This window comes from Salmo salar, chromosome ssa22, assembly GCF_905237065.1.
Source record: "Salmo salar chromosome ssa22, Ssal_v3.1, whole genome shotgun sequence".
In the NCBI taxonomy this organism is placed as follows: domain Eukaryota; kingdom Metazoa; phylum Chordata; class Actinopteri; order Salmoniformes; family Salmonidae; genus Salmo; species Salmo salar.
The window spans coordinates 57,929,390-57,956,095 of NC_059463.1; the positions used below are offsets into that span (position 1 = coordinate 57,929,390).

At 49.1% G+C, this 26,706-nt stretch overlaps 1 protein-coding gene across 6 annotated transcripts in view; it reads right to left on the reverse strand.

Annotated features, from left to right (window-relative positions):
• ip6k1 (inositol hexakisphosphate kinase 1) overlaps positions 1-26,706 on the reverse strand; it is a 75,384-nt gene that overhangs the window by 13,686 nt on the left and 34,992 nt on the right. For all 6 annotated transcript variants that reach the window (XR_006761411.1, XR_006761413.1, XR_006761412.1 and 3 more), the window contains exons 2-3: positions 17,795-18,255; positions 1,192-1,396 (exon numbers count right to left, since the gene is read on the reverse strand). Coding sequence is in view for 3 of the 6 variants with exons in the window: in XM_045705754.1 (XP_045561710.1) it covers positions 1,192-1,396; positions 17,795-18,053 (464 nt within the window). In the remaining 3 variants the exon portion in view is untranslated. The remainder of the gene's footprint in view (positions 1-1,191; positions 1,397-17,794; positions 18,256-26,706) is intronic.

Here is a 26,706-nt window from a genome sequence, read left to right on the forward strand (position 1 = left end):
AGATGTCGCAAGTTTTGAGGGAGCGTGCAATTGGCATAGTGACTGCAGGAATTCCACCCCAGCTGTTGCCAGATAACTTAATGTTCATTTCTCTCAGCGGGCCTGTCCTACAGGGCGTCTCAGCGGGCCTGTCCTACACGGGCGTCTCAGCGGGCCTGTCCTACAGGGCGTCTCAGCGGGCCTGTCCTACAGGGCGTCTCAGCGGGCCTGTCCTACAGGGCGTCTCAGCGGGCCTGTCCTACAGGGCGTCTCAGCGGGCCTGTCCTACACGGGCGTCTCAGCGGGCCTGTCCTACAGGGCGTCTCAGCGGGCCTGTCCTACAGGGCGTCTCAGCGGGCCTGTCCTACACGGCGTCTCAGCGGGCCTGTCCTACAGGGCGTCTCAGCGGGCCTGTCCTACAGGGCGTCTCAGCGGGCCTGTCCTACAGGGCGTCTCAGCGGGCCTGTCCTACAGGGCGTCTCAGCGGGCCTGTCCTACACGGCGTCTCAGCGGGCCTGTCCTACAGGGCGTCTCAGCCGGCCTGTCCTACAGGGCGTCTCAGCGGGCCTGTCCTACAGGGCGTCTCAGCCGGCCTGTCCTACAGGGCGTCTCAGCCGGCCTGTCCTACAGGGCGTCTCAGCCGGCCTGTCCTACAGGGCGTCTCAGCGGGACTGTCCTACAGGGCGTCTCAGCGGGCCTGTCCTACAGGGCGTCTCAGCGGGCCTGTCCTACAGGGCGTCTCAGCGGGCCTGTCCTACAGGGCGTCTCAGCGGGCCTGTCCTACAGGGCGTCTCAGCGGGCCTGTCCTACAGGGCGTCTCAGCGGGCCTGTCCTACACGGCGTCTCAGCGGGCCTGTCCTACACGGCGTCTCAGCGGGCCTGTCCTACACGGCGTCTCAGCGGGCCTGTCCTACACGGCGTCTCAGCGGGCCTGTCCTACACGGCGTCTCAGCGGGCCTGTCCTACACGGCGTCTCAGCGGGCCTGTCCTACACGGCGTCTCAGCGGGCCTGTCCTACACGGCGTCTCAGCGGGCCTGTCCTACATGTCTCTCCCTTCTGTGTGTAGCTCCTGAACAACACACAGGAACACAGGTTAACAACTAACGCAGTCCACCAAAACACAAACCCAGGGGCATCACAACATATTCAACTTAGTTAGCCAACCTACATTATTCCCATATGAACAAATCAAGCAACTGGTTCCTACTCACTTCTCAGTGCTGTCACTCTCGTGCGGTAGCCTTTCCTCTTTGATCTCAGAGGTGGAGCGGTGGAGGCTGCGTCGGGAGTGTTTCCTCCGGGGTTGGTCCCTCTCCGGTAGGTCCTCGTGGTCCAGGATCTCGCTCTCCACGTACGGGTACGCCACCAGGTTGATGTATCCGTCAATATCCCCCTCAAAACACACCAAAACCATGCCTAGAAAGAGGTTGGGTGGGTAATTTACACAATTACATTTGAAATATTTCTGTATATACTACAATGTTTAAATTTTGAAAAATTAAATTGGAAAATCTGGTGAAAATCTAAAATGTGTACGGAATAAAAATAAGCCTGTGTGAAATATTTTGATGATAATAAGAGAAAGACTGATGAGATATAATGTGCTGTCAGAAACCTGAACCTAGAGGAAAATACCACCAAGTGTGTAAGATAAGCAGGGAAAGGGAAACGATATGGGTTCAGGTTTATAGGAGATAGAGGTGAATGTCATCTCATCTGGCCAGGCAGTCTGTCACAACAGTCAGGGTTAGGGAGAGGTTGAGAGGGAACAGGAGAGGTAGAGACACACACAGAGACAGAGAGAGACAGAGACAGAGACAGAGACAGAGACAGAGAGAGAGAGAGAGACAGAGAGAGACAGAGAGAGAGAGAGAGAGAGAGAGAGAGAGAGAGAGAGAGAGAGAGAGACAGAGAGAGAGACAGAGAGAGAGACAGAGAGAGAGACAGAAGACAGAGAGACACAGAGAGAGACAGACAGAGAGACAGACAGAGAGACACAGAGAGAGACACAGAGAGAGACACAGAGAGAGAGACAGAGAGAGAGAGAGAGACAGAGAGAGACAGAGAGAGACAGAGAGACAGAGAGACAGAGAGACAGAGAGACAGAGACACACACAGAGAGAGAGAGCGAGAGAGAGACAGAAATAGGACTCATCTATCTCCTCTTTGATTCATTCTAGAGTGGTAGAGAATGTCTAGGTGAAAGATTACAGTAGAGAGAGACAGGCAAGGTGGGGACAGAGTGGGTAAATGATGCAAGCCACTCAGAGAGAGAGAGAGAGACAGAGGAGGGCGAGGTAGGGAAAGGTAGGGTGGGGGCATTTCCTGAAACTTTCTGAAGAGATAATGAGAATGCCCGTCTGTGGGTGTGGGGTGCGAGCGTCGACCGCTTTGTGTAGCCGTTAGCGATGATGCTAATGAAAACAGTCTTCTGGTTGATGGAAAGTCTTTCCCAAAAAACGTCTCTATTAAATTGTAGTTCAGACGTAGCCTTGTCAGTTTTACAAACTCTACCAACACGTGGTCTACAAAAACACAGCTAGGGCAGGGAAGGATGGGGTACGGCAGACCGGGGTAGGGTTGGGGTGGAGTAGGGAAGGGTGGGGTACGGCAGACCGGGGTAGGGTTGGGGTGGAGTAGGGAAGGATGGCAGACCGGGGGTAGGCTAGGGGGAGTAGGGAAGGGTGGGGTACGGCAGACCGGTAGGCTAGGGGGAGTAGGGAAGGGTGGGGTACGGCAGACCCGGTAGGCTAGGGGGAGTAGGGAAGGGTGGGACGGCAGACCGGGGTAGGCTAGGGGGAGTAGGGAAGGGTGGTACGGCAGACCCGGGGTAGGCTAGGGGGAGTAGGGAAGGGTGGGACGGCAGACCGGGGTAGGGTTGGGGGGAGTAGGGAAGGGTGGGGTACGGCAGACCGGGGTAGGCTAGGGGGGGAGTAGGGAAGGATGGGGTACGGCAGACCGGGGTAGGGCGAGGCATGGCGGGGTAGGGCGAGGCAGGGCGGGGTAGGGCGAGGCAGGGCTGGGTAGTGCGGGGTAGGGCGAGGCAGGGCGGGGCAGGTGTGGGGAAGTATCAGGTTGGACGGGGAAAGGCAGCAATGGGTAAATGCTTTTAGATAGCCTCTGCTCTCCTGCTGACTCTTGATAGATAGAATGCATAGATGGATGATTGGATGCATAGATGGATGGATGATGGATGATAGATAGGTGGAGGATGGGTAGATGGATGATAGATAGGTGGATGATGGATGGATGATAGATAGGTGGATGATGGATGATGGATGGGTGGATGGATGGATGATGGATTGATGGATGGGTGGATGATAGATAGGTGGAGGATGGATGGGTGGATGATAGATAGGTGGAGGATGGATGGATGGATGATAGATAGGTGGAGGATGGATGGATGGATGATAGATAGGTGGAGGATGGATGGATGGATGATAGATAGGTGGAGGATGGATGGATGGATGATAGATAGGTGGAGGATGATGGATGGATGATAGATAGGTGGATGGATGATGGATGGATGATAGATAGGTGGAGGATGGATGGATGGATGATAGATAGGTGGATGATGGATGGATGGATGATAGATAGGTGGATGATGGATGGATGGATGATAGATAGGTGGAGGATGGATGGATGGATGATAGATAGGTGGATGATGGATGGATGGATGATAGATAGGTGGAGGATGGATGGATGGATGATAGATAGGTGGAGGATGGATGGATGGATGATAGATAGGTGGAGGATGGATGGATGGATGATAGATAGGTGGAGGATGGATGGATGGATGATAGATAGGTGGAGGATGGATGGATGGATGATAGATAGGTGGAGGATGGATGGATGGATGATAGATAGGTGGAGGATGGATGGATGGATGATAGATAGGTGGAGGATGGATGGATGGATGATAGATAGGTGGAGGATGGATGGATGGATGATAGATAGGTGGAGGATGGATGGATGGATGATAGATAGGTGGAGGATGGATGGATGGATGATAGATAGGTGGAGGATGGATGGATGGATGATAGATAGGTGGAGGATGGATGGATGGATGATAGATAGGTGGAGGATGGATGGATGGATGATAGATAGGTGGAGGATGGATGGATGGATGATAGATAGGTGGAGGATGGATGGATGGATGATAGATAGGTGGAGGATGGATGGATGATAGATAGGTGGAGGATGGATGGATGATAGATAGGTGGAGGATGGATGGATGATAGATAGGTGGAGGATGGATGGATGATAGATAGGTGGATGATGGATGGATGATAGATAGGTGGATGATGGATGGATGATAGATAGGTGGATGATGGATGGATGATAGATAGGTGGATGATGGATGGATGATAGATAGGTGGATGATGGATGGATGATAGATAGGTGGATGATGGATGGATGATAGATAGGTGGATGATGGATGGATGATAGATAGGTGGATGATGGATGGATGATAGATAGGTGGATGATGGATGGATGATAGATAGGTGGATGATGGATGGATGATGGATGATGGATGGATGATGGATGGATGATGGATGATAGATAGATGGATGATGGATGGATGATAGATAGGTGGATGATGGATGGATGATGGATGATGGATGGATGATGGATGATGGATGATAGATAGATGGATGATGGATGATAGATAGGTGGATGATGGATGATGGATGATAGATAGGTGGATGATGGATGGATGGATGGATGGATGATGGATGATGGATGGATGATGGATGGGTGGATGATGGATGGATGGATGGATGATGGATGGGTGGATGATGGATGGATGGATGATGGATAGGTGGATGATGGATGGATGGATGATGGATAGGTGGATGATGGATGGATGATGGATAGGTGGATGATGGATGGATGGATGATGGATAGGTGGATGATGGATGGATGATGGATGGATGATGGATAGGTGGATAGGTGGATGATGGATAGGTGGATGATGGATGATAGATAGGTGGAGGATGGATGGATGGATGATAGATAGGTGGAGGATGGATGGATGATAGATAGGTGGAGGATGGATGGATGATAGATAGGTGGAGGATGGATGGATGATAGATAGGTGGAGGATGGATGGATGATAGATAGGTGGATGATGGATGGATGATAGATAGTGGATGATGGATGGATGATAGATGGTGATGGATGGTGGATGGATGATAGATAGGTGGATGGATGATAGATGGTGGATGGATGATAGATAGGTGGATGATGGATGGATGATAGATAGGTGGATGATGGATGGATGATAGATAGGTGGATGATGGATGGATGATAGATAGGTGGATGATGGATGGATGATAGATAGGTGGATGATGGATGGATGATAGATAGGTGGATGATGGATGGATGATGGATGATGGATGGATGATGGATGGATGATGGATGATAGATAGATGGATGATGGATGGATGATAGATAGGTGGATGATGGATGGATGATGGATGATGGATGGATGATGGATGATGGATGATAGATAGATGGATGATGGATGATAGATAGGTGGATGATGGATGATGGATGATAGATAGGTGGATGATGGATGGATGGATGGATGGATGATGGATGATGGATGGATGATGGATGGGTGGATGATGGATGGATGGATGATGGATGGGTGGATGATGGATGGATGGATGATGGATAGGTGGATGATGGATGGATGGATGATGGATAGGTGGATGATGGATGGATGATGGATAGGTGGATGATGGATGGATGGATGATGGATAGGTGGATGATGGATGGATGATGGATGGATGATGGATAGGTGGATGATGGATAGGTGGATGATGGATGATAGATAGGTGGATGATGGATGGATGGATGATGGATGGATGATGGATAGGTGGATGATGGATGGATGATGGATAGGTGGATGATGGATAGGTGGATGATGGATGGATGATGGATAGGTGGATGATGGATGGATGATGGATAGGTGGATGATGGATAGGTGGATGATGGATGGATGATGGATAGGTGGATGATGGATAGGTGGATGATGGATGGATGATGGATAGGTGGATGATGGATAGGTGGATGATGGATAGGTGGATGATGGATAGGTGGATGATGGATGGATGGATGATGGATAGGTGGATGATGGATGGATGGATGATGGATAGGTGGATGATGGATGGATGGATGATGGATAGGTGGATGATGGATGGATGGATGATGGATAGGTGGATGATGGATGGATGGATGATGGATAGGTGGATGATGGATAGGTGGATGATGGATGGATGGATGATGGATAGATGATGGATAGGTGGATGATGGATGGATGATGATGGATGATGGATAGACAGATGGATGGATAATGAATGGATAGACGGATGGATGATGGATGGATAGACGGATGGATGATGGATGACGGATGGATTATGGATGGATAGACAGATGGATGACGGATGAATGGATAGATGGATGGAAAGACAGATGGATGATGGAAAGACGGATGGATGATGGATGAATAGATAGATGATGGGTGGATGATGGATGGATAGACGGATGGATGGATGATGGATGGATAGACAGATGGGTGATGGATGGATAGACAGATGGGTGATGGATGGATAGACAGATGGATGATGGATGGATAGACAGATGGGTGATGGATGGATAGACAGATGGGTGATGGATGGATAGACAGATGGGTGATGGATATAGACAGATGGATGATGGATGGATAGACAGATGGGTGATGGATGGATAGACAGACAGATGGGTGATGGATGGATAGATAGATGATGGGTGGATGATGGATGGATGATGGATAGATAGATGATGGGTGGATGATGGATAGATAGATGATGGGTGGATGGATGATGGATAGATGATGGGTGGATGATGGATAGATGATGGGTGGATGATGGATAGATGGATGATGGATAGATGATGGGTGGATGATGGATAGATAGATGATGGGTGGATGATGGATAGATAGACAGCAGCTAAGGCTTTAGACTCTCAGATCCCTCCTAGATGATGTCACCAGCCGACCAGGACTCAACACCACCAGCCAATGGAGACAGAGCTGATGTCAGGGGAGGACCATGTGTGCCTACGTGTGTAAGTGAGACACAGCCAGAGAGCGGAACAGAAAACGTGATTATGTGAGCACTGCAGTGTAACTGTGCTCCTGAAACAGAGAGCTAATTCTGTCAGGGATCAGTTTAATGACCATTAAATATTCAGCCTGTGTGTGTGTGTGTGTGTGTGTGTGTGTGTGTGTGTGTGTGTGTGTGTGTGTGTGTGTGTTCAGAGCTCTTACACACAGACTGGTTCAATCCCAGGTGAGCCCCTGGCATGAGCACATATTCAAAAATCTTCACCTTTTACAACATAACAAACAAGATGACATGGACAGATGGGACCTGATCCCAGTTCAGCACTACCACATAACAAACAAGATGACATGGACAAGATGGGACCTGATCCCAGTTCAGCACTACCACATAACAAACAAGATGACATGGACAAGATGGGACCTGATCACAGTTCAGCACTACCACATAACAAACAAGATGACATGGACAAGATGGGACCTGATCACAGTTCAGCACTACCACATAACAAACAAGATGACATGGACAAGATGGGACCTGATCACAGTTCAGCACACCTATTTTGAGACCTTTTATGAATATGGGCCCATCTTCTCTTTCATGCAACAGCAGCTAACTGAGCTCAGCAGCACTGAATAAGGCCATGTTGATCCAACACAGGGGGTTCCCATAGGGCCATGTTGATCCAACACAGGGGGTTCCCATACTTTTTTTGGCCCACGACCCCATTTTGATATCTGAAAATTCTCGCGACTCCAAACATGTGAAAATAATTATGTCAAGGATTCAGACCCCTTCACTTTTTCCTCATGTCGTTACAGCCTTATTCTACAATAGATTCCTTTTCCCCTCATCAATCTACACACAATACCCCATAATGACAAAGCAAGTGTTTATGAAAGATAACAGAAATACCTTATTTACATAAGTATTCAGACCCTTTGCTGTGAGACTCGAAATTGAGCTCAGATGCATTCTGTTTTCATTGGTCACCTTTGAGATGTTTCTAGAACTTGATTGCAGTGTACCTGTAGTAAACTCAATTGATTGGACATGATTTGGAAAGGCACACACCTGTCTATTTAATGTCCCACAGTTGACAGTGCATGTTAGAGCAAAAGCCAAGCCATGAGGTTGAAGGAATTGTCCGTAGAGCTCCGAGACAGGATTGTGTCGAGGCACAGATCTGGGGAAGGGTACCAAAAAATGTCTGCAGCATTGAAGGTCCCCAAGAACACAGTGGCCTCCATCATTCTTAAATGGAAGTTTGGAGCAACCAAGACTCTTCCTAGAGCTGGCCGCCCGGCCAAACTGAGCAATCGGGGGAGAAGGGCCTTGGTCAGGGAGGTGTCCAAGAACCCGATGGTCACTCAAAGCACCAGAGTTCCTCTGTGGACATGGGAGAACCTTCCAGAAGGACAACCATCTCTGCAGCACTCCACCAATCAGGCCTTTATGGTAGAGTGGCCAAACGGAAGCCACTTCTCAGTGAAAGGCACATGACAGCCAGCTTGTAGTTTGCCAAAAGGCACCTGAAGACTCTCAGACCATGAAAAAGAAGATTCTATGGTCTGATGAAACTAAGATTGAATTCTTTGGCCTGAATGCTAAGCATCACGTCTGGAGGAAACCTTGCAACATCCCTACGGTAAAGCATGGAGGTGGCAGCATCATGCTGTAGGGATGTTTTCAGTGGCATTGACTGGGAGACTAATCAGGATCGAGGGAAAGATGAATGGAGCAAAGTACTGAGAGATCCTTGATGAAAATCTGCTCCAGAGCACTCAGGATCTCAGACTGGGGCGAAGGTTCACCTTCCAAAAGGACAACGGCCCTAATCACGCAGCCAAGAAAACGCAGGAGTGGCTTCGGGACAAGTCTCTGAATGTCCTTGTTGCCCAATCAGAGCCCGGACTTGAACCCGATCAAACATCTCTGGAGAGACCTGAAAATAGCTGTGCAGCGATGCTCCCCATCCAACCTGACAGAGCTTGAGAGAATCTGCAGAGAAGAATGGGAGAAACTCCCCAAATACAAATGTGCCAAGCTTGTGGCGTCATAGTCAAGAAGACTCCAGACTGTAATCGCTGCCAAAGATGCTTCAACAAAGTACTGAGTAAAGGGTCTGAATACTTACGTAAATGTGAGATTTCAGTCGTTTTTATTTTTATAAATATGCAAAAAATTCTAAAAACCTGGTTTTGCGTCATCATTATGGGGTATCATGTGTAGATTGAGGCTGTAACGTTTCCAAATGCACTGTAGTTAACGGCCATTGTTTACTTTGTATTTGGGGCTATGGCAGTCAATTGTAAAACATTCTAACAGTATTTCTGATTGTCTTCTCAACTCACCATCACATACTTTAAAATGTTGGGCTGTGACAGTCAATTGAAAATGAGTCTGACAATGCATCTTATCTCACCTCCACTAATGAGATGGGTGTGCTTGACGCATGTCAGGGGGTGTGGTCGATAGCGCACACCTCATCTCTGCTCTCAAATCCAACCTGGATGGATATTTGGTTTTAATGCAGACAAGAGCACTCAACAGGACCACGTAGACCTAACTCAGCAGGAGGACCACGATGCCCTAACTCAACAGGAGGACCACGATGCCCTAACTCAACAGGAGGACCACGATGCCCTAACTCAACAGGAGGACCACGATGCCCTAACTCAACAGGAGGACCACGTGGACCTAACTCAGCAGGAGGACCACGATGCCCTAACTCAACAGGAGGACCACGATGCCCTAACTCAACAGGAGGACCACGTGGACCTAACTCAACAGGAGGACCACGATGCCCTAACTCAACAGGAGGACCACGTGGACCTAACTCAACAGGAGGACCACGTGGACCTAACTCAACAGGAGGACCACGATGCCCTAACTCAACAGGAGGACCACGTAGACCTAACTCAGCAGGAGGACCACGTGGACCTAACTCAGCAGGAGGACCACGATGCCCTAACTCAGCAGGAGGACCACGATGCCCTAACTCAACAGGAGGACCACGTGGACCTAACTCAACAGGAGGACCACGTGGACCTAACTCAGCAGGAGGACCACGTGGACCTAACTCAACAGGAGGACCACGTGGACCTAACTCAACAGGAGGACCACGTGGACCTAACTCAGCAGGAGGACCACGTGGACCTAACTCAACAGGAGGACCACGATGACCTAACTCAACAGGAGGACCACGATGCCCTAACTCAACAGGACCACGATGCCCTAACTCAACAGGAGGACCACGTGGACCTAACTCAACAGGAGGACCACGATGCCCTAACTCAGCAGGAGGACCACGATGCCCTAACTCAACAGGAGGACCACGATGCCCTAACTCAGCAGGAGGACCACGATGCCCTAACTCAACAGGAGGACCACGATGCCCTAACTCAACAGGAGGACCACGATGCCCTAACTCAACAGGAGGACCACGATGCCCTAACTCAACAGGAGGACCACGATGCCCTAACTCAACAGGAGGACCACGATGCCCTAACTCAACAGGAGGACCACGATGCCCTAACTCAACAGGAGGACCACGATGCCCTAACTCAACAGGAGGACCACGTGGACCTAACTCAACAGGAGGACCACGTGGACCTAACTCAACAGGAGGACCACGTGGACCTAACTCAACAGGAGGACCACGTAGACCTAACTCAACAGGAGGACCACGTGGACCTAACTCAACAGGAGGACCACGATGCCCTAACTCAACAGGAGGACCACGTGGACCTAACTCAGCAGGAGGACCACGATGCCCTAACTCAGCAGGAGGACCACGATGCCCTAACTCAGCAGGAGGACCACGATGCCCTAACTCAACAGGAGGACCACGTGGACCTAACTCAACAGGAGGACCACGTGGACCTAACTCAACAGGAGGACCACGTGGACCTAACTCAACAGGAGGACCACGTGGACCTAACTCAACAGGAGGACCACGATGCCCTAACTCAACAGGAGGACCACGATGCCCTAACTCAGCAGGAGGACCACGATGCCCTAACTCAACAGGAGGACCACGTGGACCTAACTCAACAGGAGGACCACGTGGACCTAACTCAACAGGAGGACCACGTGGACCTAACTCAGCAGGAGGACCACGATGCCCTAACTCAGCAGGAGGACCACGCGGACCTAACTCAGCAGGAGGACCACGATGCCCTAACTCAACAGGACCACGTGGACCTAACTCAACAGGAGGACCACGATGCCCTAACTCAACAGGAGGACCACGATGCCCTAACTCAACAGGAGGACCACGATGCCCTAACTCAGCAGGAGGACCACGATGCCCTAACTCAGCAGGAGGACCACGATGCCCTAACTCAACAGGAGGACCACGATGCCCTAACTCAGCAGGAGGACCACGTGGACCTAACTCAACAGGACCACGATGCCCTAACTCAATAGGACCACGTTGACAGTGTTTTCCATTAGCACCGTCAGTTACCTCATCAGCCGGTTAGACTCATTTTCAGACAGCTACTTTTCCACTTCATATTAACTAGGTTACTTTTCATTTAAAAGTTTAAATTCGCCAGTCTGATTGCCCGGGGGAAGTAGAAAAAAATTGTTAGACAAGACGAATATAGATTTAAGTTAAGTAAAAAAAAAAGTTAAAAAAACAATTAGGCCAGTCCCATCAGAATTGGATCAGGGTCCTCCAGATGTAATGTTTTACACACTGTCCTCCCAATCTCAGAGTAGAATTATTGTAGACCTGCATTGATAGGCACAAGCAGTTTTTCAAATCATGCCATTTTTTTGGGGGGGGTGGGAAATCAAACAGAGCATATTTGTTGAAATTCATTGCTAGTTAGTGAGTTATTTGTCCAGTTATAGCTCATTTTTGGTCAGCAATGAAAATCCTGGGAAAGTGATGTTGTGTGCATCACCTGTGTGTGCCTGTGGCCCATAGCCAGAGGCGAGAGATATTACACAGCAGGTAAAATAATGAAAAACACAACAGACTAACTAGAAAGCCAATTCCAAACATATTGTGTAGTTTGGCTGTTTCTCGCTAGTTAACTATTTAGTGTGTATTAAAGGTCAATGTCATGTGCCATGTCCTAAAATAACATGTGAATAAGTGTAAATGGCCAGGTACAGGTGCACAGTTAATGAAACCAATGGTGCATTCTCCAGTCGTACAACCAGTTCTCAAGCGCTCATAATTGGCTAGGATTCTTCTCTATTCCAAACTGGCCATGGTCATTCTGACAAAGCCTAATTAATAAGTAACTCCTATACGGTCAAGATCTCCCCTGAACAGGGAATATTTTTTACCTTACAAATAGATAAATATCTTAGTTCGCTACCTCGCCCACCTTAGTCATTTGATCCATGGTTCATTGAATGGGGGGAATTATTTTATTAAAGACAAAAACTATTTGCTTTTAATTGCATTGTTGCAGGACGGCCAACCATCCTCTTGGAGAGATACTGGGTGGGCAGGACGGCCAACCATCCTCCTGGAGAGATACTGGGTGGGCAGGACGGCCAACCATCCTCCTGGAGAGATACTGGGTGGGCAGGACGGCCAACCATCCTCCTGGAGAGATACTGGGTGGGCAGGACGGCCAACCATCCTCTTGGAGAGATACTGGGTGGGCAGGACGGCCAACCATCCTCCTGGAGAGATACTGGGTGGGCAGGACGGCCAACCATCCTCCTGGAGAAATACTGGGTGGGCAGGATGGCCAACCATCCTCCTGGAGAGATACTGGGTGGGCAGGATGGCCAACCATCCTCCTGGAGAGATACTGGGTGGGCAGGATGGCCAACCATCCTCCTTTGAGAGATACTGGGTGGGCAGGACGGCCAACCATCCTCCTGGAGAGATACTGGGTGGGCAGGACGGCCAACCATCCTCCTGGAGAGATACTGGGTGGGCAGGATGGCCAACCATCCTCCTGGAGAGATACTGGGTGAGCAGGATGGCCAACCATCCTCCTGGAGAGATACTGGGTGGGCAGGATGGCCAACCATCCTCCTGGAGAGATACTGGGCGGGCAGGATGGCCAACCATCCTCCTGGAGAGATACTGGGTGGGCAGGATGGCCAACCATCCTCCTGGAGAAATACTGGGTGGGCAGGATGGCCAACCATCCTCCTGGAGAGATACTGGGTGGGCAGGATAACCAACCATCCTCCTGGATAGCTTTTACTCCAGTCCTGCTCTAACACCTCCACATTGTAAAAAAAACAGCTGTTCAATAGGACCTTAATAAGCTGAGTCTCTGTCAGCTTATGGTGTCAGCAGATGTAGGAGGGTTGATGGACCACGTCTTACGCAGTATTTTACTCTGTGGGTGTTAAGTGCCTTGCTGAAGGCTTCAACGGCAGGAGATGGTGTATAATACATGGGATCAGAGACCAGCAGACTTCTAATGTCAATAACAGTGATCATAATATAGGTTATTTTGTGATGTGGTTTCTTGCGTCATACAACACAATTTTCAGTCACCTTTTTGGCCCATGGTGTTAACAGACCTTTATTTTTTAGGGGACAAGTGACTTGAGCTTTCGGACAAGTAAAAAAATAAATAAAAAATCTGTCCTACTTGTCCAAAGGAGAAGTGGCAAAAAAATGTGAATGTCAAGCCCTGATATGCATATTATTGATAGGATAGGTGTCTGTCAGTCACAAAGTGAGCGATGACAGATAAACGCAGTCTGCTGTCCTGCCTCCAGGTACAAATTGTGTGCGCTGTGTTTGGTTGCAGTCTAATTTCTTTACACGGAGGGAGAGAGCATGATGCTGGTGAATTTGCACATCCCATGTAATGTAATAACAATGAGTTGAAATCCACTTAAACTAATTATTGTTTTCTGGCACATTCATTTATTTTATTTTTCGTGTGTTTCACGACAACTGAACAGCAGGTGTTGACTAGTTTATAAAAGGTGTCTAAACTGGCTGAATAAAGTCAATCTCCTATATCCCTTTCCCATTCATAAATCATGCAATGTGGTCAATGGTTTCGCATTGGGACAAGTTAACCAAAGGATTTTTTAGGTTTCCTTTCCTAGGATTTCAGGGCCCTGCCAGACAGTGATGAGAGTTAGAGTGAGTGACTCGTCTCGTCAGTCAGTCAGTGCATGACCACACACACGGTACCCCTGCCTTCCCCCCCAGAGCCAACACCAGACCAGAGCCAGACCAGAGCCAGCACCACAGACCACAGCCAGCACCACAGACCACAGCCAACAGCCAGACCAGAGCCAGCACCACACCAGAGCCAGACCAGAGCCAGACCAGAGCCAGAACAGAGCCAGAACCACAGACCACAGCCAGACAAGAGCCAGCACCACAGACCACAGCCAGACAAGAGCCAGCACCACAGACCACAGCCAGACCAGAGCCAGCACCACAGACCACAGCCAGACCAGAGCCAGCACCACAGACCACAGCCAGACAAGAGCCAGCACCACAGACCACAGCCAGACCAGAGCCAGCACCACAGACCACAGCCAGACAAGAGCCAGCACCACAGACCACAGCCAGACAAGAGCCAGCACCACAGACCACAGCCAGACAAGAGCCAGCACCACAGACCACAGCCAGACAAGAGCCAGCACCACAGACCACAGCCAGACCAGAGCCAGCACCACAGACCAGAGCCAGCACCACAGACCACAGCCAGACAAGAGCCAGCACCACAGACCACAGCCAGACCAGAGCCAGCACCACAGCCAGACCAGAGCCAGCACCACAGACCACAGCCAGCACCACAGACCACAGCCAACAGCCAGACCAGAGCCAGCACCACAGACCACAGCCAGCACCACAGACCACAGCCAACAGCCAGACCAGAGCCAGCACCACAGACCACAGCCAGACAAGAGCCAGCACCACAGACCACAGCCAGACCACAGCCAGCACCACAGACCAGAGCCAGACCAGAGCCAGCACCAGAGCCACATCTTTCCACTGCAGTGCTTTTATTAGCTGTCTAACTCAATATGATTGATTAGACCTAATGATGCCATCCCAACATCCCAAACACAGATGGCTGGGGAGACAGGCATGCTGCTCTACATGCGTTATAACACTGGGATTTACTCAGGATTTAGAAACATGAAGAAAAATATCCTCATAAGTTAGTCCCACATGCACGTACAGTATATTACGTTCAACAATATACTGAAAGATTAGCCAAATCAAAGATGGTATATTTTCAATATTCAAAATCACAATACTACTCATTATTACAGAGCAAAACGGTAAAGCTTCTTATGACACAAACGTCTGCTTTGTAGCACCTACAGATTAAACATTATGGAGTCTTAAAGGAAGCCTGGGTAAGCCCAAAATGTAATATGCAACCTTTCATCAATTATGCTTCAACATACAAAATGTAGTATCTATATCTATCTATCTATCTATCTATCTATCTATCTCAACAACAATCCCTGCTCCAAGTCTATGGATTCATTTTGTGAATATCCCAAAGAATCACATGGTCCTGTTTTGTTCTAGTTAGCCGTCTTCTGGTAGATATATAGACAGCCTGGCTAATGTTAATGTCTGATATTCTAGTTATAACATCCTGTTTCCTCTCTCAGATAGAGAACTCTGTGTACTGTCAGACATGCCAAGAAAAGGCCACACCCACACAGTGACAACAGGAGAATCAGATCAAAGCCTATGAGAACTCCTGGTCTGTCCTACTTTTGGCAGGGTGTGACAAACAGTGTTTTTCCCAGGAGACTTAGTGACAGTATGCGTCAAGGTCCACAGGGTCTCTCTCTCTCTCTCTGAAGGCTGCAGGGGAAAGCCTCTGAGTGGGTGACGAGGACAGGAAACTAGGCTGTCTGTGTGACACTTCCAAGAGAACACCCTCAGGGACAATGTTGGTTAAGAATCAGACCTCATTGTCTTCTGTCCGCAACGTTTCCGCCTGCACTGAGGGTGTGAGGGACCCTAGGAGGAGTAGGAGTGGAGGGACCCTAGGAGTAGAGGGACCCTAGGAGTAGAGGGACCCTAGGAGTAGAGGGACCCTAGGAGTAGAGGGACCCTAGGAGTGGAGGGACCCTAGGAGTAGGAGTGGAGGGACCCTAGGAGTAGTAGTGGAGGGACCCTAGGGGTAGGAGTGGAGGGACCCTAGGAGGGGCAGGAATGGAAGGGTAGGAGTGGAGGGACCCTAGGAAGGGTAGGAATGGAGGGACCCTAGGAGGGGTAGGAGCGGAGGGACCCTAGGAGGGGTAGGAGCGGAGGGACCCTAGGAGGGGTAGGAGCGGAGGGACCCTAGGAGGGGTAGGAGCGGAGGGACCCTAGGAGGGGTAGGAGCGGAGGGACCCTAGGAGTAGAGGGACCCTAGGAGGAGTAGGAGTAGAGGGACCCTAGGAGGAGTAGGAATGGAGGGACCCTAGGAAGGGTAGGAATGGAGGGACCCTAGGAAGGGTAGGAATGGAGGGACCCTAGGAAGGGTAGAAATGGAAGGGTAGGAATGTAGGGACCCTAGGAAGGGTAGGAATGGAGGGACCCTAGGAAGGGTAGGAATGGAGGGACCCTAGGAAGGGTAGGAATGGAGGGACCCTAGGAAGGGTAGGAATTGAAGGGTAGGAGTGGAGGGGTAGGAGTGGAGGGACCCTAGGAAGGGTAGGAATGGAAGGGCAGGAGCGGAGGGACCCTAGGAGGGGCAGGAGCGGAGGGACCCTAGGAGGGGCAGGAGCGGAGGGACCCTAGGAGGGGCAGGAGCGGAGGGACCCTAGGAGGGGCAGGAGTGGGAGGGACCCTAGGAGGGGCAGGAGGGGAGGGACCCTAGGAGGGGCAGGAGTGGGAGGGACCCTAGGAGGGGCAGGAGCGGGAGGGACCCTAGGAGGGGCAGGAGTGATGCCATCTGACTGTAATACCTATGCCAGTGTGATTTTGGCCGTTTTGCGTGGCACAACACGTGAGCACTCCCTGAACTGTTGCACCTCTGTCAGCGTGTGATGAAGCACAGTGCTTTTCATGGCACTACGCAGGGACGCTCCGGTTCTCTCTCTCTCAAGTCACTTTCATCATCCAAACAGTGGGACATTCATTTGACATTGGAACATTCCTCCCACCTTTTGTACTGGGTCAGAATGAATGAATGGATGAACAGATGGATGGATGAACAGATGGATGGATGAACAGATGAACAGATGGATGGATGAACAGATGGATGGATGAACAGATGGATGGATTAACAGATGGATGGATGGATGAATGAACGGATGAACGGATGGATGAACAGATGGATAGATGGATGAACGAATGGATGGATGAATGAATGGACGGACGGATGAATGGATGGACGAATGGATGATCAGATGGATGATCAGATGGATGAACAGATGGATGGATGAACAGATGGATGGATGAACAGATGAATGGATGAACAGATGAACGGATGAACAGATGAACTGGATGAACAGATGAACAGGATGAACAGATGGATGGATGAACAGATGGATGGATGAACAGATGGATGGATGAACAGATGGATGGATGAACAGATGGATGGATGAACAGATGGATGGATGAACAGATGGATGGATGGATGAATGGATGGATGAACAGATGGATGGATGGATGGATGAACGGCGTGTGTTTAACTAAGAGCATGTCAGGTAACATTACACTACCAGTGCTTGGTTCTGAGGTGTGTGTGTGTGTGTGTGTGTGTGTGTGTGTGTGTGTTCCTCCTCTTACCTTTATATTCTGGTGTAAACTCCTTCATCTCAGGAGGCAGCGACTCGTAGAAGCGTTGCTCCCGGCTGATGAGGGGTTTACACACAGTGTGGTCGTCGTAACGCATCATACTGGTGTGCCCGCCCACCTGGTGTACGAAGGGCTCTAGTGGTACCCCCCCACACCCCCGTCCCCCCTGGCCCAGCCCCCCTAGGCCTAACCCTGCCTGGCTCGCTCCGTGCTTCCCCGTTGCTGCTTCCATGGTGTGGGGAAGGCACATGGCGTTGGAGGGCCTGGCGGGGGTGGCGGGGGCATGGGCGAGCAGGCCGGGCGAGCGCGGGGTGCAGGGAGGCAGCTGGGAACGCACGCTGCCTCCGGGAGGGGGAGGAGCCAGCCCGCCAGCCGCAACCCAAAGGGACCAATCAGATCCCGGCTCCTCGATGAAGAGCACCGGGCGATGAAGTCACACCTTCGACAGCCACCTGAGAGATGGGAGGCAGGGTGGGGAAAGAATGAAAGAGAACAACGTCAGTCAGAATTGTTCATTATTCAGGCCTTATTAGGGGTGTGACGTTTAAACACATTTGGGATCGTTAACATTTATCACTCACGAGAGAGCGCGAGAGAGCGAGCGAGCGAGCGAGAGAGAGAGCGGGAGAGAGAGAGAGAGAGAGAGCGGGAGAGAGAGAGAGAGCGGGAGAGAGAGAGAGAGAGAGAGAGAGAGAGAGGGGGAGAGAGCGGGAGAGAGAGCGGGAGGAGAGAGAGAGCGGGAGAGAGAGAGAGAGCGGGAGAGAGAGAGAGAGCGGGAGAGAGAGAGAGAGAGCGGGAGAGAGAGAGAGAGCGGGAGAGAGAGAGAGAGAGAGCGGGAGAGAGAGAGAGAGGAGAGAGAGAGAGCGGGAGAGAGAGAAAGCGGGGAGAGAGAGAGAGAAAGCGGGAGAGAGAGAGAAAGCGGGAGAGAGAGAGAGAGAGCGGGGAGAGAGAGAGAGAAGCGGGAGAGAGAGAGAGAGAAAGCGGGAGAGAGAGAGAGAGCGGGAGAGAGAGAAAGCGAGAAGCGGGGAGAGAGAGAAGCGGGAGAAAGCGGGAGAGAAAGCGGAGAGGCGGGAGAAGGGGAAGCGGAGAGAAAGCAGGAGAAGAGAGAGAGAAAGCGGGGAGAGAGAGAGAGCGGGAGAGAGAGAGAAGCGGGAGAGAGAGCGAGAGAGAGAGCGGGAGAGAGAGAGAGAGCGGAGAGAGAGAGAGAAGCGGGAGAGAGAGAGAGAGCGAGAGAGCGGGAGAGAGAGAGGAGCGGGAGAGAGAGAGAGCGGGAGAGAGAGAGAGCGGGAGAGAGAGAGAGAAAGCGGGAGAGAGAGAGAGAGAAGCGGGAGAGAGAGAGAGAGCGGGAGAGAGCGAGAGAGCGGGAGAGAGAAGCGAGAAAGCGGGGAGAGAGAGAGAGAAGCGGGGAGAAGCGAGAGAAGCGGGAGAGAGAGAAAGAAGCGGGAGAGAGAGAGAGAGAGCGGGAGAGAGAGAGAGAGAAGCGAGAGAGCGGGAGAGAGAGAGGAGAGAGAGAGCGGGAGAGAGAGAGCGGGACGGGAGAGAGAGAGCGGGACGGGAGAGAGAGAGCGGGACGGGAGAGAGAGAGCGGGACGGGAGAGAGAGAGCGGGGAGAGAGAGAGAGAGAGCGGGAGAGAGAGAGAGAGAGCGGGAGAGAGAGAGAGAGAGAGCGGGAGAGAGAGAGAGAGAGCGGGAGAGAGAGAGAGAGAGAGAGGGAGAGAGAGAGAGCGGGAGAGAGAGAGAGAGAGCGGGAGAGAGAGAGAGAGAGAGAGAGAGAGAGAGGAGAGAGAGAGCGGGAGAGGGAGAGAGAGAGAGCGGGAGAGAGATAGAGAGCGAAAGGGTTAATTGAGTGAGTGAAGTAGCCGTACGCAGAACAGCATTTCCCATCCCAGGGCTCAGACAGCATGCATCCTAACTGATTCACTATATAGTGCACTACTTTGACAAGAGCCCATAAGACACTATATAGGGAATAGGGGGCCATTTGGGAACGCAGCCATACATCTCCCCCCCAACAACAACAACAAGCACAGCACACACGTCAAGGCCACATGTCCTGGAAAATATATTTCCTCATAAAGTCCAACTACCTAGTAAAATATAACTATAATAATGCTGGGGTGCTTACATTTGTCCTGTTACACACTTGTACACGTGTTTTAATGGAAATGTCTTTCTTGCGTATCCCAACTCTCCCTGAGAAAAGCGTAGGGAGTGGGGTCACGGCCAGGGTCACCAATGTCCCGTGCCCCCAATTAGGGTTAAGTTCCTTGCTCAAGGGCACAGCGACAGATTTTTTTTCAGCTTGTCGGCACCGGGATTCAAACCCACGACCTTTCGGTTACTGGCCCCATATTATTATGTACGTCTCAGTGTAGGTCTAGGCTTAGCTAGCCTCTGTAAGTAGGGGGTTAGTCGCGTTCCAGATATACTTTTCCTCAGATCTTTAGTAGCAGGAGTGTTGTAGAATTCAGGGTCAGATCACATCGACGTGATAAACAACGACGTTAGGACAAAGGAGTCTGCAGTGTCTCAGTATAGGCCAAGCTAAGAGAGAGAGACACACACCGAAGTCTTCCAGCGGAAAACAAATGTATGGATCTGTAGGTTAATCTGCAGAAAGCCAATCAGACTCCTTATCCACGTAACAGAACAAACAGATAGCTCACCTGACTCACCGACCTACTGGATTATTAATCTGACAGACAGGTGATGCCTTTTCCATTCCACAGTAGAAGCTTTCCAAATATAGGCTAATCAATTGTTAAAACGACATAGGGTCTGATTTCCAGAGAGCATCTTGACTGGCTGCATCACCGCCTGGTATGACAACTGCTCGGCATCTGACCACAAGGCGCTACAGAGGGTAGTGCATACGGCCCAGTACATCACTGGGGCAGAGCTTCCTGCCACCCAGCACCTCTAATACCAGGCGGTGTCAGAGGAAGTCCCAAAACATTTCAAAGACACTAGCCACCCAAGTCATATAGTGTTTTCTCTGCTACTGCACAGCAAGCAGTACCAGTGCACCAAGTCTGGAACCAACAGGACCCTGAACAAGCCTTAAGACTGCCAAACGGTTAGCCAAACGGTTAGCCAAACAGTTAGCCAAACAGTTAGCCAAACAGTTAGCCAAACAGTTAGCCAAACAGTTAGCCAAACAGTTAGCCAAACAGTTAGCCAAACAGTTAGCCAAACAGTTAGCCAAACAGTTAGCCAAACAGTTAGCCAAACAGTTAGCCAAACAGTTAGCCAAACAGTTAGCCAAACAGTTAGCCAAACAGTTAGCCAAACAGTTAGCCAAACAGTTAGCCAAACAGTTAGCCAAACAGTTAGCCAAACAGTTAGCCAATAGCTACCCGGAATATTGGCATTGACCCTTGCTGCGAAAACTTTTTTTTGACTCATCACATAATGCTGCTCTTATTGTTTATTATGATGCGTTTTATCTTTTTATTATTTATCTTTTCTGTCTCTCTGCATTGTTGGGAAGAACCTGTAAGTAAGAATATCACTGTTAGTCTACACCTTGTTGTTTACAAAGCATGTTAATAATACAATTTGATACAGGAGTAGGCGAGGAGGCGTAGTCTGGGAAAACTGGCCCATAACAGTGAGATAACGACAACTGGCCCATATCAGCAGTGAGATAACGACAACTGGCCCATATCAGCAGTGCGATAACGACAACTGGCCCATATCAGCAGTGCGATAACGACAACTGGCCCATATCAGCAGTGAGATAATGTCTACTGGCCCATAGCAGCAGTGAGATAATGTCTACTGGCCCATAGCAGCAGTGAGATAATGTCTACTGGCCCATAGCAGCAGTGACAGAATGACTACTGGCCCATAGCAGCAGTGACAGAATGACTACTGGCCCATAGCAGCAGTGACAGAATGACTACTGGCCCATAGCAGCAGTGACAGAATGACTACTGGCCCATAGCAGCAGTGACAGAATGACTACTGGCCCATAGCAGCAGTGACAGAATGACTACTGGCCCATAGCAGCAGTGACAGAATGACTACTGGCCCATAGCAGCAGTGACAGAATGACTACTGGCCCATAGCAGTGACAGAATGACTACTGGCCCATAGCAGTGACAGAATGTCTACTGGCCCATAGCAGTGACAGAATGACTACTGGCCCATAGCAGTGACAGAATGACTACTGGCCCATAGCAGTGACAGAATGACTACTGGCCCATAGCAGTGAGATAATGACGACTGGCCCATAGCAGTGAGAGAATGACGACTGGCCCATAGCAGTGAGAGAATGACGACTGGCCCATAGCAGTGAGAGAATGACGACTGGCCCATAGCAGTGAGAGAATGACGACTGGCCCATAGCAGTGAGGTAATAACTACTGGCCCATAGCAGTGAGAGAATGACTACTGGCCCATAGCAGTGAGGTAATAACTACTGGCCCATAGCAGTGAGATGATAACTACTGGCCCATAGCAGTGAGATGATAACTACTGGCCCATAGCAGTGAGATGATAACTACTGGCCCATAGCAGTGACAGAATGACAAAGTGCTGGTCTAACAGAACAAGACAAGAGCATGTAGCCATGTTTTACTACAGGCTGACAGACCATCCAAAAGACAACGGATTGCAAATAGTTAAGACATTATGATGCACTTTTTTTGTTGCCACTATCAGTTCTAAGAGTTGTGAGCTAATATATTTGAAAAGTAGGCATAACCCTCTAATGTTAATGTAACTACATTAGGTGGGTGGGTGGGGGGCGGGGTACAGTGTGGGTGGGTGGCAGGGTACAGTGTGGGTGGGTGGGTGGGTGGGTGGGTGGCGGGGTACAGTATGGGTGGGTATGTACAGTGCGGGTGGGTGGTGGGTACAGTGTGTATGGGTGGGTGGGTGGGTACAGTGTGTGTGGTGGGTAGCTGGCCGCTAGACTAACTTAACCAACCTAAAAACAGGGTTAATTTAGTGACAGTCAGTGACTGACATAAAGAGGAAAAATTGCTGACAAACAACCACATTTAGAAATTGCACCTTGTGTATTCAACTATTCTACCTGGCAACAGACGTTGAAATCAAGTGGCCTACCTGAAAAAGAAGATGCTTATTTCTCCGAATGAGAACGAGTTGCCAATTCCTTAAACAAATGCATAGTTTTATGTTCCTTGCACATCTATAAAAACACAGACTAGACAGCTAGCACATCAATCTGTGGCTAAAATGATGCTGGCAGAACGCGTTATCGCAAGGTCGCGGGTGCGACAAACTGAACATACATTTTCCACAATAATGTTCATTGATACTCCCGTCTTAGTACGGTCTGCTCTGTTATACCTTTTGAGAGTTAAGACATAAAGGGTACAAAAAGGTTTAAATGGATACTTCGTGATTTTGGCAGTGAGGTCCTTTACTTCCCCTGAGTCAGATTAATTTGTGGATACTATTTTTATGTCTCTGCATGCAGTTTCTATATATATATATATATTTATATATTTTTCTGCTTATCTAAGCATACCTCCTGAGCTGTCTGTATCCTCCTGACTAGTGGTTCTAAAAAATAAAAAATAAAATGCTTTTCAGCAGTATTCAGTACATTTAGTTATTGCTTTGCTTTTCTAAAGTCTACCAACCTACAGTCTATCCATCTATGGCTCTGGCTGGTCAACAACAAGTGACATCATTTTGTCCGATTTGACCTCGGCCCTTTCGGCTTAATTTGCATCACCTTGAAGGCATGTGAGCCTTGGCGAGCGGCAGCGGCGACAGCAATGCGGGAAAGTCTGAACTAAATTTACAACATTTAAAAGGACTAATGTCAGAGTGCGAAGGATTTAACACGGCCCACAAATAGACACCGACAGCTTCTGTCAGTTTACATTATACTACTACAGAGATATACATTCTACTTATAGAACTGGATCCTGCCTACATATATATATATTTTATTTAACCTTTATTTAACTAGGTGAGTCAGTTAAGAACAAATTCTTATTCTCCATGCATGCAGACAAAAAACGGATTCCAAAAATGGATCTTGACAGCGTCTGTCAGTTTACATAGATCCACCCAGTTTAGTACTTACAGAACTGTACAAGGCTACATGGTCCAGGGTCCATAAGTAAAGCACTATGCATTTCTCCATGTAGGACACCTGACAGTCAATTCACACTGTACTTATAAACAACCATCGCCATAGCTACATGTATACGTAAAAGATCTGAGATTATGACAGCTAGGGCCACCCTGGTAGATCAGAGATTATGACAGCTAGGGCCACCCTGGTAGATCAGAGATTATGACAGCTAGGGCCACCCTGGTAGATCAGAGATTATGACAGCTAGGGCCACCCTGGTAGAGCAGAGATTATGACAGCTAGGGCCACCCTGGTAGATCAGAGATTATGACAGGTAATCTAGACATACTAAAGGAAAGTGGAAAGTGACCACGTGACAGTCTTGTTGTAGACCACTGGGTACATCCCAAATGGCACCCTATTCCCTTTTTTTTGTGCACTACTTTTGAACAGGGTAGTCTGGTTAAAAGTAGTGAACTATATAGGGAACAGAATGCCATTTGTGACAGAGCCACAAACAGCTGAGGAAGGAGATAACAAGCACTGGCTGTCTGCTTCAGAAGGGTTAACAGAGACTACACATCACAGTGATTCCATTACACCCTGGGTTGGAAAGTAGGTCCCGAATGCTCACCAGGCATGAAAGCAGAAGACATATTTTTAAATGACTGTTCTTATTGGACAAGTTCAGGCAGTAGGGACCCTACAGACATAGTTCAGTTGAAGTCGGAAGTTTACATAAGCTTAGGTTGGAGTCATTAAATCTCGTTTTTCAACCACTCCACAAATTTCTTGTTAACAAACTATACTTTTGGCAAGTCGGTTAGGACATCTACTTTGTGCATGACACAACAAATTTTTCCAGTATTTGTTTACAGACAGATTATATCACATATAATTCACTGTATCACAATTCCAGTGGGTCAGAAGTTTACATACGCTAAGTTGACTGTGCCTTTAAACAGCTTGGAAAATTCCAGAAAATGATGTCATGGCTTTAGAAGCTTCTGATAGGCTAATTGACTTCATTTGAGTCAATTGGAGGTGTACCTGTGGATGTATTTCAAGGCCTACCTTCAAACTCAGTGCCTCTTTGCTTGACATCATGGGGAAAATCAACAGAAATCAGCTAAAACCTCAGAAAAAACTGTAGACCTCCACAAGTCTGTTCGTCCATGGGAGCAATTTCCAAACGCCTGAAGGTACCACATTCATCTGCAGGACCTTGTGAAGATGCTGGAGGAAACAGGTACAAAAGTATATATATCCACAGTAAAATGAGTACTATATCGACATAACCTGAAAGGCCGCTCAGCAAGGAAGAAGCCACTTCTCCAAAACCGCCATAAAAAAGCCAGACTACGGTTTGCAACTGCACATGGGAGCAAAGATCGTACTTTTTGGAGAAATGTCCTCTGGTCTGATGAAACAAAAATAGAACTGTTTGGCCATAATGACCATTGTTATGTTTGGAGGAAAAAGGGGGAGGCTTGCAAGCTGAAGAACACCATCCTAACCGTGAAGCACGGGGGTGGCAGCATCATGTTGTGGGGGTGCTTTGATGCAGGAGGGACTGGTGCACTTCACAAAACAGATAGCATCATGAGGTTGGAAAATTATGTGGATATATTGAAGCAACATCTCAAGACATCAGTCAGGAAGTTAAAGATTGGTCGCAAATGGGTCTTCCAAATGGACAATGACCCCAAGCATACTTCCAAAGTTGTGGCAAGATGGCTTAAGGACAACAAATGTCAAGGTATTGGAGTGGCCATCACAAAGCCCTAAAGTCAATCCTACAGAAAATTTGTGGGCAGAACTGAAACAGCACATGACAATTTGAAAAATAAGCTAAAGGAGTTTTTTGAGAGAGAATAAAGATGACTTTCGAGTAGTAAGACATGTATAAAAGCAACAGATACCATTAATATGAAGGGGCTAGAAGAGTCTTATATGGTGAGCTACTGAGTGGCCAGGACAGGCAAGCCCCATACTATTGTGGAGGACTTAATTCTTCCAGCTGCCGCAGATATGGCTGGGACAACGCTGGGGGGAAAGCCAAAAAACATTACAGACAATGCCTTCATCAAACAACACTATTTCACGACACATCATTGACCTGGCAGGAGATGTTTTGAAACAATTACTGCTTCGCATACAAGCCAGTGAATTATATGTGTTACAGCTGGATGAGTCGACAGAGGTGGCGGGCCTGGCACAGCTCCTGGTATATGTCCGTTACGTTTATGGGGGGTCAAATAAGGAAGACATCCTCTTCTGCAAACCAGGACAACATGAGAGGATATTTGTCTAAGTACTGGACAGCTTTGTGACATCAAATGGACTTTGGTGGTAAAGATGTGTTGGCATCTGTACTGATGGCGCAAGTCAAGACAGGGCGACATAGTGGAGTGGTAACGCGCAAGCAAGCAGTTGCTCCCGACGCCACTTGGGTCCACTGCAGCATCCACCGAGAGGCTCTTGCTGCCAAGGGAATGCCTGACAGCTTGAAATACGTTTTGGACACTACAGTGAAAATGGTTAAGTTGGTTAAAGCAAGGCCCCTGAACTCGTGTATTTTCTGCATTATGCAATGATATGGGCAGCGACCATGTAACGCTTTTACAACATACAGAAGTGCGCTGGTTATCAAGGAGCAAAGTATTAACACATTTTTTTGGAGAGAGACAAGTAACGTTTTCTTTACTAACCATAATTTACACTTGTCTGACGACGAGTTTCTCACACGACTGGCCTATCTGGGTGATGTTTTTTCTCGCCTGAATGATCTGAATCTAGGATTACAGGGACTCTCCGCAACCATATTCAATGTGCGGGACAAAAG